An 18,189-nucleotide genomic window follows, 5' to 3' on the forward strand; every position below is an offset into this window, starting at 1 on the left:
AAGATCATTTTAGGAAATATAAAGTTATGGACAATAGACTCAGAACCTGCCCAATGGAAAAAAAGTGAACAGAGGAGAAAACAGCAACATTTGGTCCTCAAATTGACCATATTCAAAGGATTCCAGGGAGAAAAAAAAGTTGATGGCTTCTTAATTAAAGGAATAATAATAGCTACTAGAAAACTGAGATCTAAGAAGGTAGTATAGCCTTTTAGTTAAGATCAAAATTTCAAGAATCAAATTCCCCAAGTCCTAAACTCACTTTCACCTCTTACTAATTGTATAATCTTAAGCACATTACTTAAATATTGCTAACTCCCTCATAGAATTATTGTGAGAATTAAACATACATATACAGCAGCGGTCCCCAACCTTTTTGGCACAAGGGACTGGTTTCATAGAAGACAATTTTTCAATGGACCTGTAGGGGGTAAGAGGCGGGGTAGGGGTAGGGGGTATGGTTTCAAGATGATTCAAGTGCATTACATTTATAATTAGATTTTCATAAGGAGCACGCAACCAAGATCCATCGCATGCACAGTTCACAATAGGGTTCGTGCTCCTATGAGAATCTAATGTTCCTGCCGACCTGACCAGGAGGCGGAGCTTGGCTTCACTCTTCACCCTTTGCTCACCTCACCTCCTGCTGTAGAGCCTAAGTGCAGGTCAGTGGTCTGGGGGTTGGGGACCCCTGATAAGAGCATCCAGTATTATATTTAATACACAGTAAGTATTCAATACTATTAAGTAGTGATAATACTCCAAATTCTACATGTGTATAAAAACCTAGTCCAGAACTAAAGAGAACCAAACTATTGAAAAAAAGGGAGGAGAAAAAGAAAAATTGAGGTTAGAAAGTTTATAAGAAATATACATGTAAAACATATAGTAAGTGTTCAACAAATATTTACTAATGATAATATTCCAAATGCTGATGAGTGCAATTACAATTATTTTTACTTTCATCTTTATACTTTCTATATGACTTTAAATTGTCTACATAAGAATTAGCAATGTTTTCTATCAAAATCAGCTGAAACAAAACTGTTTTTCATCTTTAAAAAATTAGAAACACAAAACTGAAAGCCACATTTCATCATGCACCTTTTTATCACATTAGTGTACCTTTGAGGAAAAAATATCCAATATTCAGGAAAATAATATGCCATTCAGAAGTTGAACATTTTATTACATTCACAGCATCAATTTTAGAATTAAGACTGCTGGGTTTGAATCCTGATTTTATCATCATTGTTTTATCAACGTTAGCTTGGAGATGTTACTCAAGCTTTATATGCCTCAGATTATTCATCCATAAAATGGAAATTACAATAGTACAGCTCAATAAGTTGTTGGACTTAATTAATACATGTATAGCACTTAGACTGCTTACTATGTAATAATGCATTATTCCTTTTAATATCATTACACTGATCTACTAGCTCCCTTTATATAAACTATCTTTTCTAATATTCTGTGTTCCTAAAATCATTGTCAAAAGAAGTCGTTTCTAGACCTTTCTATCTCTGCTCCACTATTTGATATCACAAAGAATTTTTAATCTCAATACTTTAGGCCTAAGAGGAAATATGCATCAGTTAAAAGAGTATGTGAAAGAAATATTGTAACTTACTATGTCTCTGAAAACAACTGCCCTAAGCCGATTAATATCCATGTCCTGTAGAAGCCTGTCAAGATCTCTTACTGGAGATATACCGCCAGTCACGATGTCCACTGGGCTCTATTTAAGATTAAAAAAAAAAATTGTATATATATATACACATATACACATTACACAGATACTCTTTAAAAATAAACACAGTATTCCAAGAACCAGAAAAGCAAAGCTATAGCATTCCTTTCCCCACTTTTTTTGCGTGTATGCTTCTTTCTTCTTTGAGGGGTTGGGAAGAGAGGTGGAGAAAGATGGTATGCAGGAAAAAAAGACATATTTGAAGGAAAAGGCATCACAGAAACAATCAAAGTAAACATTGGGAAAAGCAGACAAGTATAAACAAATCTTTATTGTATATTTAAACACAAATATTTGAATGTTATATCCAGGCCTAAAGTAACTATTTTAATCTCTGCCAGATTTATTTAACTTTATGTTGAAATGAACAAATAAAAATCTTAATTGTAAAATAGGAGTATGCTTTTTGAAAATTAATTAATCTGTATACTTACCTTCGCTGCAGACTTCCCTAAAGGAATAAGGCTATGCATTGGTTTCAAGGCTTTATCTCCCCTAGTTTTCAGTTGTGAATGCTGTTGACACTCCAAGCAATTCCTTACTGCCACTGCACAAACTGTAATTTATTTTAAGGAAAGGATAGGGAAAGAAAAGTTAATATTTAAGATTACGGAAGTGAAAAACATCAACTACAAAATATGATTTACATAAGATTTTATTCAAAACAGACAATATTCAGTTTATTCCTAAAATGTCCCTAGACTTTATCACCTAGTGTTGGTTGTCGGATATTGTTAGCTTCCACGCTGTGGCCCAGTTAAGATTTAGGGAGGCAGTACGTCCTAGTGGTCTAAACCTTTAGGGTTTGCTGAAAGGAAATCAGTTCAGGAATCTTAACAATAGGCTACTGTTTCTTAGATCTCAACTAAGCTAGCTGAGACAATCTTTAGTTAAAAGGATAGGGAAGAAAAGAATTGAAAGAAATGGAAGAAAACAGGGAACAAAGTACATTACCATTAACTAGTCGAGGTAACAATCTTCTATTACCATCATTAAAGTAAATTAAACTGGAAACTTTGATATTTTTCTTATATTGCATCATTACAGCATGATATTAATTGAGACTAATAGAGGATATAGCTTTGCTGAGAAGCTTTATAGGGTCCAGCATTTACTAGCTTTCATTAAAACTGCTTAGAAAATGGGAGACAGGAAAGGGAATTTGATTAATATACAGTCTAAAATTACCTAAGCCTCCCACAAATCAGGCAGATTACTTAGAGATTAATTTTGGATTTTAAATGATGAATTACATTATGTACCCTTCACTATGAATTGCTTGATACCATGTAATCGTCTAAATTCCCTCCAAATCTGTAGCACTCAAGGTACTTGAACTGAGCAAAGGAGGGAGAGCAAATTAGCAACAAAATAGCAAACTTAAGTGGGGACTTCACAAAGAATCACTGGCCTATCACATGGCTAGCAGGCATGAGCATTTAGAAAGAAAGTGTTCTGAAAGGTGCCCAAAGAAAGCAATAAAAGTTGAAAGACAGGAAGGAGGGAACAAGGGGAGGGAAGAGAGAATATGGAATACAACTTTGTCAAATTTGCTATCAGACCCAAGAAATATTTTACTTTGTCAAATTTGCTATCAGACCCAGGAAATACTTTTCATACAAACTTTTTCACAAGTTGCATAAAATCAAATTTGAGTCTGTATTACAAAGTTAAAAATCACACCTCATTTCCTGGTTTCAATCAGTTACTCTTATTGCTGTCATCCTAACTTCTAACCCCAACCTCAGGAAACAACAAGAATGAGGGCACTAGTGTCCATCAACAGATAACTAGATAAAGAAAATGTGGTATATATATGCAATGAAATGATACTCAGCCGTAAAAAAGAAATCATGTCTTTTGCAGCAATATAGATGGAACTGGAGATCATTACCTTAAGTGAAACAAGTCAGACACAGAAAGACAAATACTGTATGTTCTCACTTATAAGTGGGAGCTAAATAGTGTGTACACATGGAAGTAGAGTGTGTAATGATTGAAAATGGAGACTCAGGCCAGGCGTGGGGGCTCACACGTGTAATCCCAGCACTTTGGGAGGCCGAGGCGGGTGGATCACGAGGTCAGGAGATTGAGACCATCCTGGCCAACATGGTGAAACCCCGTCTCTACTAAAAATGCAAAGAATTAGCTGGGTGTAGTGGGGCACACCTGTAGTCCCAGCTACTCAGGAGGCTGAGATAGGGCAATCGCTTGAACCCGGAGGGCAGAGGTTGCAGTGAGCCAAGATCTTGCCACTGCACTCCAGCCTGGCAACAGAGCAAGAATCCAACTCCAAAAAAAAAGAGAAAGAAAATGGAGACTCAGAACTCAGAAGGATGAGGGGGTGAGGGGGGTTTGATGATGAGAAATTACTTAATGGTACAATGTATGTTATTCATGTGATGGATACCCTAAAAGCCCTAACTTCACCACTAAGCAATTCGTGTATGTAACAAAATTGCACTTGTACCCCATAAATTTATACAAATACAACAAAAAAAAAGATATCACACATTTGGACTGTTACTTTGCTTACCATACTCTATTAAATGATCTTGGACAAGTCATTTTTTAAGTCTCATTTCCATATATAAGAACAGATGGTACTGGGGTAGATTAAATTATCTCTTAATTCTTTTCTGTGGCTATGAAAAACTAGGAATATAGAGTATTTCCCTAGCCTCTGAATCTGATGATTCTTGAGTAAGGTTTTGCTAGTATAGCCTTGCACTTTTACTTCTAGAATTGTACTCTTTCTAGAACAGTGAAAAGGCTTTGAAAATGGCACACATAAAGCAATAAAGTCTAAATATTTTAATTATAATACTAATAGAAAGATTAAAGAAGTATACTACAATGGAAAGAGTAGGAGCACTAGTTAGACAAAAGTATAGTATTCAAATTCTACCTTCACCAATTATAGCTTTTTAGCTACAGATAAGTTTCCCAATTTCTTTTATCTTCAATTTCCTCATGAATAAAAAGGACAAAATTGTCACCGTGAAAATCAACAATGACAAATGACAATAGTCAATAAATGATAACTTTTATTTTGTTATGCTCACAATTAGAATGTCTCTTAAATTTTAAAACAACTGTCTATAAATTGTTATTCCAAGTTATTTAGAATAGCAGGATATACCATTGATTATTAAATATAAAATACTTGGAATTTTACATTTAAACTAAATACTATCAAATATTTTGAATAGCATTTTGAGTAAAAATTATACTTGTGGCGAAAAGCACAGGTATACATTTGTTTATGTAACAGACATTCTTACTAAATATGAAACAATATGTCATTTTTTCATATTTAGTGGAAACTACATTTTCCACTTCCATGTTATGTTTTCATAGGTGCTTTATCTCTTCATATGACCATGGCTCCTAATGGTTTGCTTCCATTTCTTGTGCCTTCTCTCCTCACCACTTTCTCTTCACTTAATAATCAAATCATTTAACAAAGTCTTGATATTTACAACTATATAGAAGGAAAATTATGCAAAAAAAAGGGTTTTTTCTGTTTTGTTTTTTTGCTTCACTTAAGAAGTCCAGTTAACACTAAAAAGTCCTTTCATGTGTTTTTACTTTTACTTAGGGAAGAAGTGTTTCCAGGAGAAGAACAGAGATTTCATGATTTTATTAACCACGTTAACAAATTACCACAGCTTTTTTGAATAAAGGCTGTACTTGAATGATGCTAGTTTAGAACATTGTTATTCAAGTGTGTTTGTAAGAGAAGCAGCATCAACATCACCTGGGACTTGGTAGTCAATTTTAGGCCTCACCCTAGACCTCTATAACCCTTTTTTTGGAGACAGAGTCCTGCTCAATTGCCCAGGCTGCAGTGCAGTGGTGCGATCTTGGCTCACTGCAATCTCCAACTTCCAGGTTGAAGTGATTCTGCTGCCTCAGCCTCCCAAGTAGCTGGGATTACAAGTGTGCACCACCACACCTGGTTAATTTTTGTATTTTTAGTAAAGACGGGGTTTCGCCATGTTGGCCAGGCTGGTCTCGAACTCCTGACCTTAGGGGATCCACCCACTTTGGCCTCCCAAAGAGCTGGGATTACAGGTGTGAGCCACCGCCCCAGCCTAGACCTATATAATCTAATCTGCATTTTAACAAGATCATCAAATTTATGAATCACCTTGTGTTTTTTAATCACCTTAAGTTTATATATCTCCTTAAAATTTCAGAAGCACTACTTTAGAGCAAAAAGAGATAGGGGAGCACCTCTAATTCCAGCTACTAGGAAGGATGAGGAAGCGGGATCACTTGAGCCCAGGATTTTGACACCAGCCTTGGCAACAAAGCAGAATCACCATTTCAGGTTGAAAAAAGAAAAAAAAAAAAAAAGGATAGGGGAGAGTGGAAATTCCTGACCAAACTCACCTTAGTAAATTTTTCAAAATACATCCTCCTTCTTGCCCATCCAACTTACCAACTACTACTACGTACATTAAAAAGTAACCATATGACAAATTAGCTAACACATATTTTCTCACCAACAGAAGATGGATAATTTTCAATGTCATCTCTGAATTACTGAAAATATTTTTTAGTAAATTCCCAATGGTTTTTAGCAGCTCACCTAGTCGGAGACACTGCCGCAAAATTCCTCCAGATGACATACTTTTTTCAGCTTCAATTTCAGTAAAGCCAAGAGAACTTGCAAATATAAGCACATCCACAAGGCTAATTAGCCTCTGCAAAAATGTCACAGAGGCTTCTATTGAAAGGCCTTGAGTAGGTTCAATATTTTCCAGTTCATGCTGTAAAGAATAAAGTTTGACATTTATATATATATATATATTCTGAAAAAAAATTTTACCAGATATAGTCCTAAAATTTATAAATTGCATAAGAAGTCAGACTTTCAGAAACCTAGTAACACAGAGTGATTTATACTTATTATTTCACCTAAAAAGGGCGGGGGATGAGGAGGAGCAACAGAAACATACAGGTGAAACACCATGAACCATATTCTTCACTAGCTGACTCATACTTAGGGAATCAACATTCTTTTTAGTTCTTTCATTACTAGAACAGGTTCTAAGGTCCTCTCAAGTAAAAGATCCTATTGTTTTTCATTTATAGCACCTATGATGCATAGTAACCACCACATTTAAGTTTTAGTCAATAAAGTTGCATAAAACTCATGTTTTCACACCAATTTTATATAGTAATTAAGTCCTTACTGTAGCCGATGTAGCAGCTGAAAGCAATGGCAGTATACCCCCACAAGCCATGACCATATTGTCCATCACTTGAGAGATGAGATGAATTGTGTTGTGTACAAAGATGACATTATCACTGCTATTCACGAAGTCCATAACTGTCTTTGTTGAATGGCTGTCCAAAGATAAATGATGTTTACTGATAAAGCTAAAGAAAGGAAATCACAGTTTGCCTACTTGAGGGGAGGGAAGATAAGAAGGTGCTTTTGCTTCATCTTGAAAACTGAAGGAAGATGATGCAGCAGGCATTTGGAGGGTGTATACTTCTTCAGAAGAAACAGACCATTCCATATCAGTAGTTACTATCCATGCCCTCCTTCAGTGCTGAAACATAAATACTATTCATTTTACACTGGATATAAAAAGTTGAAGAAAATTATCCTTACTGGGAACAAAACTAAGAAATCATGTGACAAAAATTATGAATAGTGGTAAATGTGCTATTAAAAATGAATTTTCTTCTGTAATGCCTATAAAATGCTTTTAAACATAACAAGAATCTTACACAAATAAAAACAAACAAATTAGGTCACTTTAAAATCATAAATCATACAATGGAGGATAATTTGAAGTACACAGATTTTTTTAATGCTAAAAATACATTGGAAATATTGATAATATTATACCAATTTTTTTTTTTTTTTTTTTGAGACAGAGTCTTGCTCTATCGCCCAGGCTGGAGTGCAGTGGCGTGATCTCGGCTCACTGCAAGCTCCGCCTCCCAGGTTCACACCATTCTCCTGCCTCAACCTCCCGAGTAGCTGGGACTACAGACACCCGCCAGCACTCCCAGCTAATTTTTTTGTATTTTTAGTACAGACAGGGTTTCACCGTGTTAGCCAGGATAGTCTCGATCTCCTGACCTTATGATCTGCCCGCATCGGCCTTCCAAAGTGATAGGATTACAGGCATGAGCAACTGTGCCCAGCCTATACCAATTATTTTTTAATACTTCTAGTAATAAACCAACTTGATAAACCTACCTTCTGGTGAATTCCATGCCATAAAATTGCTACAGGAAATCTACTACAGATTTTTTTTAAAACAGAAACCTCTGCTTTTCACATTTTTGTAATCCAGATAAGGATTCCATCCTTATAATGGAGAATAAAAGTTAATTCAGTAAAACCCTACCATAGAATAATTTCTATTCTACTTTTTAACCAAATGTCTGAAATTAATTACAAAGTGTTTCTATGGATTTCTTTGAAAATAAAGACTAGGTTTATACACATCTTCCATAATAAACATATAGACAAACCTTCTCCACATCTGTATATCTGTTTCTATTGAAAATAATAGATCATTGAGCAAACGTTGATGCATCTGAGACCAGTTGAACTCAGGAATACGAAACATAGCAGATCTGGAATCCCTCCTTTGTCCATTAACTGCATCTGGTGCTATTCCTTGCCCTGGCTGCTCATGTTGCCTTGATATCTAATACAGAAATTTAAAAAGTAATAAAATAGGTTCAACTTCAGCAAGAGGCTTTAGCAAAGTAAATAATCTAGTAGCTTCTACACAATTCATCTAACACATTTTTAAGACACTGTAAGAACCAAATTAGAGAAAAATTATCAATGAGTAATAACATTAATATTTTAGTACATGAAAGCAAAGCTATCAAAAGTGCAAAACTACCACAATTTAAAAGTAATTAATTTGGAACCATGTTAAGTATTACCACTATGTAGCATTTTATAAAGGAATCAAGTAACAGTTCTTAGTTTTTAGCCTTAGCCTAAAAGAAAGGCAGTATTTAGAATCTAAGTGGCATCTGGATTATGAAGTGGCTAGAATGAAGAATAAAAACAGACACAACATACTGAAGAACCAACCAACAAAAACAAAAAAAAGGAGGGTGGGATAGAGGATAAGAATTGAATAAAGTGGAAAATGACAACATGCTACCAAGCATTGTCTCATGGGTCACTCTGAGATATGGACAGAGGAGAAGGCTGTGTCTCTAGATCTCACAAAGGCTCCTCTCTCTTATAGACTTCATAATACAATTTTAAATCACATGCTTGGTAACTAAAATTATACACTGGCAGGTAGGTAGCCCTAGAATTTGTTGGAAAACTAACGTACTAAGATTGGGTTAGTCAAATAAAAGGTAAAATACAAGTGTTTCCAATATTTGTTTAATAAACTAAAATTACACCAATCCTTCAAAGTGGTAACTTTTGGTGATGCTATGGTAAAAATAGTAACAAAAACTGTCATTTAATGAACTCACATTAACTGCCAAACACTGTGCTAACGATCTGAAATAAAATCTTCACATTCATTGCATTTATTTAGTTGTGAATAGCATGTGAACCAAATTCAAAATAAAATAAAATTTAAGTACATACACTTGCTCTTTTTTAACTCAGTGCAAAAATACTTGAATAAGACAATATATAAAATCACCTCAAGCACATGTCGATGAGGTTGAGGTGCTTCCACGTTGGGACTGGCCTTCAACTCCAGCCTCTCAGTATCTGTAGCAACATTGGAAACATCCAACTTCGCAATCTTTTGCTCAGACGAAGAAGCCTCAGAGACACTACCATGACAATCATTAATTAATTTGGTTTCTCTAGTGAGGTTAGTTGCTTTCTTCCCTTCCTCCAGCATCTGACCAAGGTCTGATTCTACAGCTATTTGGGAAACAGTAGTTTCTGGTGACATAGCTGAAGACCCGGATGCTGTCATAGTCTGAATTCCAGAATCTTTAGAATCTTGAGTTTCAGTATCAGTTTGCTTTTCAGTAACAGGTTTTCCTTCTTGAAGTATTAATTTGTGATCATTATCAAACATGTCCAGTTTTTCATTGGCTTCAGATGCAGCTGGAGACAAACTGTTACCTTGGAGCTCTGTGGGTAGATTAGCTTCCTCAGTAGGACTGCCTTCTACTTTCAGTTCCACATAATCATCATCTTCCTCTTCCTCTACTATAGACTTATCCAAGAATTCTGGCATCTCTGAAGCATCCTCTTCTGAAGGAGAACTTATAGAAGCAGTTACTTCACTGACAGTCATTGAATCTTTGCCAGTTGTTATAAAAGAATTAGAGGAAATAGTCACAGCTTCTATTATGTCGGAAGATACTTCTAAATCACCTGCATTCCTTGTCTCATTTGTCAGTGTTTCTTCCAAAGTGCCTTCATCTGGTAACTCCTGATTTTCTTGCTCAGCTTTCATTTCTTCATAAGATGTATTAGTAGTTTGCAGTTCAATATTAGATGCAGATTCTAGTGAACTTGTCTTCTCTATACTTGAGTTTTCATTACCATTTGTGGTGAAATGAGGATAGACAGGAGAATCCTTCGTATCTGGTTGCTGGGATCCTACTGAAACATTAACATCCCTTCTAATGCCAGAGGCTGCTTGAACTGAAGTTGAAGAACACAGCCCTATTTCTTCATCAACTTTTCCTTGCTGTTCCCTAAACATATTGGCAAGGTTTTCTTTGTGTATTTCAAAAGTGACCTAGGTAAAAAATGTACAATCAGTTAAAATATGCATGAGAAATGAACACAGAATATAAAATATAAAATTAAATAAGTTTCAAATACATAGTTTATATAATACAATAAAACTTAATTTTCCTATATTTTATTTTAGTAGAATGATAAATGAAGTCAATCACAGAAATCTAAATATTCATTAAAAACTACAGCCAATTTTAATATTAACAAGTAACAGCATGAAACCACAAGAAGAACATAATTATTTAGCCTATTATTAAACATGTATAGGAAAAGGCCACCATAACTTGTACCAGAATTTAAGTATGTACCATTGGGAAGTGCTTTATACACTGGATAACACTTGTTTCAACTGCTATGAATACCAATTTCCCCAGGACTTGTCCACAAGAGAGATTAAAAATATCAATTAATTATGCTCACCATTACAGTAGCTCTACAGATATCTATTAAGCTACAAAACCATCATCTCACTAAGCTAATGAATACAAATTCTTTTAGCAATGGGAGAAAAAAGATCCAGCCCTTCCCCCAAAGGTTAACCATAATTTCCAAAGTTTGAACTGGTCGAAAATAGTCTGAATGCTTCAATTGATCCATCCATACATCCATTCATTCCATTTATATCTGAGTGACTACTATATATTAGGCACCGTGAACATTCCTATATCATGTTTTGCCTTTTACCCAAATGGAAAAAAACTGAAAAAGTAAAAAATTTTTTTAAAGAGAGTGCTGTACTTGTTAATGTCACAAGATTTAGAATTTTTAAAATCTAAGAATTATCTTATAGCCGCCATCATGTGATTTCCATTGGTGTTTCAGTGGTAACCCCTATCACCCCTTGCAACAAAAATGCCAGAAAAAACTATAACACATGCAGAAAGTATAAGCCTAATTATAGTTTATTAATCCCAAAAGTGTTTGTTTCTGTAATCTACATTATTATATAGAGTAAATTGAACATTCATTCAATAAATCTTTATTGAGCCATAGTATAAGAGGATGGTAGGACAATCAAGGAAGAAAAACTGATTTTTTTGTACACAAAAATCAATAGGCCTTATTGAATCATAAGAGTATACACACAGATGAAAAGCAAACAAAAGTAAAAATGACTCTCAATGCAAAAATTTCCTTCTATCGATATTAACTCGCCTTTACTCACGACATATACAGAACATTCATGCCATGTGATAACCTAAAAATAAAAATGCTCAGGGAATAATACTTTCCTGTGAATATTTGTATTTTTCCTAATTGTAACTATGTTCTTAATTCTAAAACTTAGAAATCTTTTTATAATATTTCAACAATAAATGCATGTATTCCTCACTAAACAGTAAAATGACAATCACATTAACAAAATATCAATTTCTTTTACATTCACAATGCCAATATTTTATTTGACATAGGCTCTGTATTTTAATTGACCAATTCCTCATATTCATTCAACAAAAATTTACTGAACATCGGTAGCAGGCCAGGCATTGTGTGATGAACACATTGTTCCTGACTTCATGGAGCTTATATTCTAAAGAAGGTGTCAGAAAATAAACACACAAATATGTAAGATAATGTCAAATAGTAATAAGAGCTTCGAAGGAAGGGGGAAGTACACAGTGAAGAACTGTGATGAAAGTCTAGGTGAGAAGGTGTATTTACTAGTGTAACTGCGGTAGGCCTCTCTGTTCTATTTGAACAAAGGCAAGAATAAAAGAGAGAGCAAGCCATGTAAAAAGAAAAGAGTTTCAGGCAGAGAAGAACAAATGCACAGGCCTTGGAGCTGAAATAAGCTTGGTATGTATGATGAATAACAATAAAGCAATAAACTGAGAACTAAAGAAAATGAGGTCAAAGATGTGGCCACGAGCTAGATTATGATTGTAGAACATTATAGACTGTGTTAAAGACTGTATTTTATTCTGAGAGAGCCATTTGAGAATTAAGAGTGTAGGGAAGACAATCTGATTTCCCTTTTTAAAAGATCAGTGGCTGGGCACAGTGGCTCATGCCTGTAATCCCAGCACTTTAGGAGTCCAAGGTGGGCAGATCACCTGAGGTCAGGAGTTTGAGACCAGCCTGGCCAACATGGCGAAACATTGTCTCTACTAAAAACACAAACATTAGCTGGGCGTGGTGGCACACACCTGTAATCCCAGCTACTCAGGAAGCTGAGGCAGGAAAATTGCTTGAACCCAACCCAGGAGGCAGAGGCCGCAGTGAGCCAAAATAGCACCACTGCACTCTACCCTGGGTGACAGAGTGAGACACTGTCTCAAAAAAAAAAAAAAAAAGACTAGTTAGCCTACTTTTTGGAAAACTGACTTTAGAGAGAGCATTTCTGCACCAATAAACAATTATCATTGTCAAAAGAAAGCAAGTTACATATTACCAACCTCACGGTCATTTTGAAAACAGGCCATTTATTTCTACAATAGCCTGTGTTACAGAATGACTTTAGTTTTCAATAATCATTTGCTTTGATTTTATTTATATTAAAGGTTTTTAGAATTTGCATTATACAATGGATCAATAAACATGAGTATATGTAATTTATATGTACAGGTTAAGAAACAATTTTTTTTAATCTCACATACCTACCACCCATGTCAAGAAGTAAAACATTACCAGTACCTCACAATTTCCCTATGTGCCCTGCCCAAACTGTACTCCCTATTTCTCCACTACAATCAGAAAAAAATCACTATCCTGGTATTTCTATTGTTCACTGTTTATAAACAGTTTTACCTGGAGGGCAGAGCTTTGGGAGATAATTTTAAAAGATAGTTTTACTATCTAGATACTAAACATACCCATTATGTTTAGTTTAAAAAACTAAGTCTAACACAAAACTAGCCAATTGTATTTTAAAGAGCAATACTGCCATACCTGAGGCTCCCAAGAAAAGACAAGATACACAGAATCTGTGAGTTGCAGCAGGGCTTCAGCTTATTTGAGAGAATATGTAAAGCCATTTCTGGGAAGTCTTATAGGCAAGTCATTAGGAAATACAGAGGTCAAGAGAACTGGAGAATCTATCAGAGGTGGTGTGTGCCAGGTAGAGTGTATTGGCATGAAATACTTTATATTTTTCAATTCTAAGTTCACCATGGTGAACCTCTACCCTAAGAAGTAGGTCGAAACACAGCATGTCTTTGTGGAGTGACGTGAGAATCTTCAGGTGATTCACATTAGATGGGAAAACAGGAATTTAATCAGCACATGATGAAGGCAAGCAAGCTAAGTAATCCTAACAAGAATACAGGTCCACCTCTCCTGAGTGAAACTGCTCCAGTCCAGATGGACTGTCATCTGCCTACTTTTTCAGTGTCTGTTTTCATATGAAAATACCAGCCAAATATGATGTTAGCTGCTATTGGGATCTCCCTTTCTACAGTCCTGGAGGTCCCCTTCATCTCTCTTCTATGTTGTCTCTTGTTTCTTGTATTTCGTTTCTTTCTCTTTGTATTATTCTCTCCTTTTGTCCAATATCCTGCAGTGCCTTCTTAAGAAAGGATGTATATAAATGTTTTGAGATCTCAAATATCTGAAAAGGTATTTATTCTCGCTTCATACTTGATTAATACAGTATAAAACCACAGATAGAAAAGCATTTACCTTCAGAATCTGAAATGCTTTTAAAATTCTAAAGTCATTTGGTTTTTAAATTTGCCCTTAATTTAATTTATCCAACGGTCTAAAAGCTAAATTGCAATTGAACAATTATCAGTATTATCTTTTTGGATGCTGTTTTCCTTAAGATATTTGTGACTTTAAAACTGATAATTTCCAATTAATTGCCAGATATTGTTCTACATTACCTAGCTAAAAGACTAGTCATTAATCTTCACAATCATTTGATAGCTAATCTATAGCTGTTTGTAATGTTGGAAAGCACTTCTATAAACTACTAGTTAAAGATACTTGTGAGCTAATGACTATAACATTTCTTTTGCCATTACTTTCAACTTAATTGGCACTCAAATTTACTAATTGGTAGATAAAAGATAAACACAATACATCCAGATGTTAATATTATCTTTTTAATCTATATATTAAAACTGTATAACCTGTAAAATTTAGACTTTTTAAACTGTTAGGCAATGTTTAGCAGCTGACTTTGTTTTTAAGCAAATGCATCTTTTTCAGTGTCTGTTTTCATATGAAAATACCAGCTAAATATGATGTTAACTTCTGATTAAGTTACCAACCTTTGATAAATAAGATATATCTTTAAAAACAGGTGGATCTTCCCATATGTATTATCAATTAGCGTAAGTCAAAATGATTGCCACCACATTCATGAGATCTTTTATAGAGACTCTGATGTACAACAATGGTATAGGTAACAGATATAATGGTAAAATCAAGCATTACTGACATAATTAAGAGCAATTCTAAAGGTTGGAAGTACAATCCCCATTTATAAAGATAGGAAGAACACTGACAAAAGAATATTGCAGCAAATAACTTCTAATCTTTTCATTTTTAAAACAAAGTCATTTTGATCAATTTTAACTTCTTAAAAACAGTCTAAACAGATGCTTTCATGCAAATCTAGAGTATAAACTGGTACAAATTTTTAGAGGGCAATTTAGCAATATCTACTAAAACTTTTTAAAACATGTACAGACTCCTTCCTCTGGAAATTCCACTTATAGGAATTTATCCTACAAAATAAGGGTTACAGTATTGAACCAGGCTCATCATTGCTCAATGATAAGGAACAGATAAAGTATGATTATAATATAAATCAATAAATTTTTTAAATCTCTCTTCCATCAATTTTTCTAAACACAATTTTGGAGAATGCCAGAATATAAAAAGAAAACTTCAATCATTTACACGGTCACTCCTTCCTAGAATTTTAAGTGGTCTGATAACATTCAAATGTTGTATCAAAGCTGAATCTTATGCTCTTTACTTCTCCATAATGTCATATAATATGCAGGCATTAAAATTCATGTAAGAAGCATATCATTAAATAATACTCTAAAATAGTAAAAATATGATCACATTTTGTTAGCAAATAATTATATGTATGTATAGATTCATGTACAGAAGAGAAGACTAAAAGGTCTCGCACCAAAATGTTAATAGGTTATACATAGGTGTTTGGATAATGGGTAATTTTTGTTTTCTGTGTGTATGCATTTCTATTGGGTTCAAGATTTCCTGTAATGAAAACTTATTATTTTAAATTTTTTTAAATAATAATTGCTATTTGGTTTCAAAATGTTAAAGCTAAGAATACTTTTAGCCAGGAACAAAGGTGCATGCCCGCAGTCCCAGCTACTGGAGAGGCTGAAGGGAGAGGATCACTTGAGCCAAGGAGTATGAGGCTGTAGTGTGCTATATGTAATGGCACCTGTAAAGAACCACCCCACTCTAGCCTGGGAAGCACAGCAACACTCTGTCTGTCTCTCTTTTTCTTTTTTTTTTTTTTAAGTACCATTTAAACTTGGTAAAAACACACACACAAACACACAGAAATCAGGTATTTTTAAAGAATTATTTAGTAATTAAATAAGGTGTAAAGTGCTGATAATCCATGAAATGCAGACATTTTGTAACTTTTTTGTTTTTGTAATTTTTGTGAGATATCTCCCTCCATCACCCAGGCTGGAGTGCAGTGGCACAATCTCAGCTCACTGCAGCTTCAGCATCCCGTATTCAAGTGATTTGCATGCCTCCGCCCCCCAGTAGCTGGGACCACAGGCATGCACCACCACTTCTGGCGAATTTTTGTATTTTTAGTAGATACAGGGTTTCACCACGTTGACCAGGCTGGTCTCAAACTCTGGCCTCAAGTGATCCACCTGCCTCAGCCTCCCAAAGTGCTGGGAGGCATGAGCCACCATGTCTGGCCAATTCTGTAACTTTTGAAATTTCTTCAAACAATTCACTTTTAACCTTATCATACAGCCACCATAAACACATATACATTTTTGTATATGCCAGTTCACATCTTATGATTTTAAAAATAATTTTAATAAACCAATTAGAAAATTCTTTTAAAAAAATCTTATTTCCACATGCTTTTACCCAATCTAAATAGTAGTTTTTTCTTATGTACAGTAACTGAAATTTATACTTCAGATATTTCATCAGTAAACAGCAAGCAAAATCTTCAGATATTTCAAATAATCCAAGATAATTAAGGACTTTATCCTCAAATTCACTATTTAGGAGGAAATCCAATTCATGTTATACTTTTAACTCCAGCATGACTAATCTTTATTCATTTTAAGTCATAAACCCATTCTACCTTACGGCAATATGAGTCTAGACAAAATACAGTATCTAAGGTGTTAGTTTTATTTGTTTAGAAAAGAATGTGTTTAGAAAATTCTCATAATTCAGAATAGTTTAAATGCCTTAATTTAATCTTTAATTAATGAGTAAAAGCATTTTATCATACCAAGTGAAAAAAAGTATTACTTAAGCACAGAAAAATGTTCAGTTTGAAGCCAAAAACAAACAAACAAAAAAAATGAAAACCTAGACAACAAGTAAGACAATGAAATCACAAACGTTACTAGGTGCACACTTTAAAACCCTGAGATCAAAGTAACCAACATAGTGCAGTTATACTAGAAGAGCCTATTACTGCTTATAAAACCCAGTTCAGCTGCTGGAGGAAAGGCATATAGTGACAAACAGCTTCCCTGCTACAAAGGTGGCAGGAAATCTATCAAACTGGACAATAAAATTGCAATTGAGTTTCTTTGGCTTTTTATAGCAGCAGAATATATCCTGATGTAACTCTGCAAAAGCTATCCAATTCTGCAACATTAGTTCTTTACACATCAGTTCTTTATCAAGAACCATGTTATAAATTTGTGATATTGAGATTCAAAATGACTGCAAAAAAGGAAAAAGCATCACTTTAACACTGTATGTATAAAAGTATTATAAAATCATCAGAATTAATATTTTTAGAGAAAAGAAAATTTTGTTCCAATAATTCCAGTGGAATTTTTAATAGCTGCTAAAAATTGTTCACCTACTTACTGAATCACTACAGCTCTATTCTAAGCTTTATTAAATAATGACTTGAAGAGCCTTAGGGTATAAGTTTCTGTCTTATTTTAAAAATAGCTATAAAGATTTAAAATTTCAAAAAACTTAACAGCATTCAAATAAATTACTTTGTATAAGCCTCATGAAACAGAAAAGCCTTTTAAAAATGAAGAAAATCCACACGAAGAAATAAAATTAAAAGACATGTATGAAACACTAAAATAAAAGGTGAACAAATATAAGAACCAACTTACGACTTTAAACTTTTGTTTTCCCTTTCATAAGTAATGTTTTAGCATGTATTTTTAAAAGTATACTTTGACAGCAAAAAGTGATAGGTCTAGTTTTACTCAGATAAAAAGACTCCATGATTAACTTAGCATTATCCTATCTTATAAATGAATACTAAAACTTGAGTCGGTGTGGTTCTTGGTCAAAAGTAGGCACTAGAGGCCTCTCCTTAAAGCAACTATTTTCTTCAGAAAAATTTTAAGATCTGTTTAAAGCCATAAATCACTGGACTAAAGAAACATATAGGCCGGGCACAGTGGCTCACACCTGTAATCTCAGCACTTTGGGAGGCTGAGGCGGGCGGATCACGAGGTCAGGAGATCGAGACCATCCTGGCTAACAAGGGGAAACCTTGTCTCTACTAAAAATACAAAAAATTAGCCGGGTGTGGTGGCAG

At 34.4% G+C, this 18,189-nt stretch overlaps 1 protein-coding gene across 4 annotated transcripts in view; it reads right to left on the reverse strand.

Moving 5' to 3' along the window:
• The window catches only part of LRBA (LPS responsive beige-like anchor protein), a 793,918-nt gene that overhangs the window by 619,931 nt on the left and 155,798 nt on the right, over nucleotides 1-18,189 (reverse strand). For all 4 annotated transcript variants that reach the window (XM_032148169.2, XM_032148179.2, XM_032148174.2 and 1 more), the window contains 6 exons: nucleotides 9,415-10,476; nucleotides 8,258-8,436; nucleotides 6,958-7,111; nucleotides 6,351-6,531; nucleotides 2,188-2,309; nucleotides 1,634-1,741 (listed from right to left, as the gene is read on the reverse strand). In XM_032148169.2, coding sequence (XP_032004060.1) covers nucleotides 1,634-1,741; nucleotides 2,188-2,309; nucleotides 6,351-6,531; nucleotides 6,958-7,111; nucleotides 8,258-8,436; nucleotides 9,415-10,476 — 1,806 coding nt within the window. The remainder of the gene's footprint in view (nucleotides 1-1,633; nucleotides 1,742-2,187; nucleotides 2,310-6,350; nucleotides 6,532-6,957; nucleotides 7,112-8,257; nucleotides 8,437-9,414; nucleotides 10,477-18,189) is intronic.

This window comes from Hylobates moloch, unplaced genomic scaffold (assembly GCF_009828535.3).
Source record: "Hylobates moloch isolate HMO894 unplaced genomic scaffold, HMol_V3 SCAFFOLD_3, whole genome shotgun sequence".
In the NCBI taxonomy this organism is placed as follows: Eukaryota; Metazoa; Chordata; class Mammalia; order Primates; family Hylobatidae; genus Hylobates; species Hylobates moloch.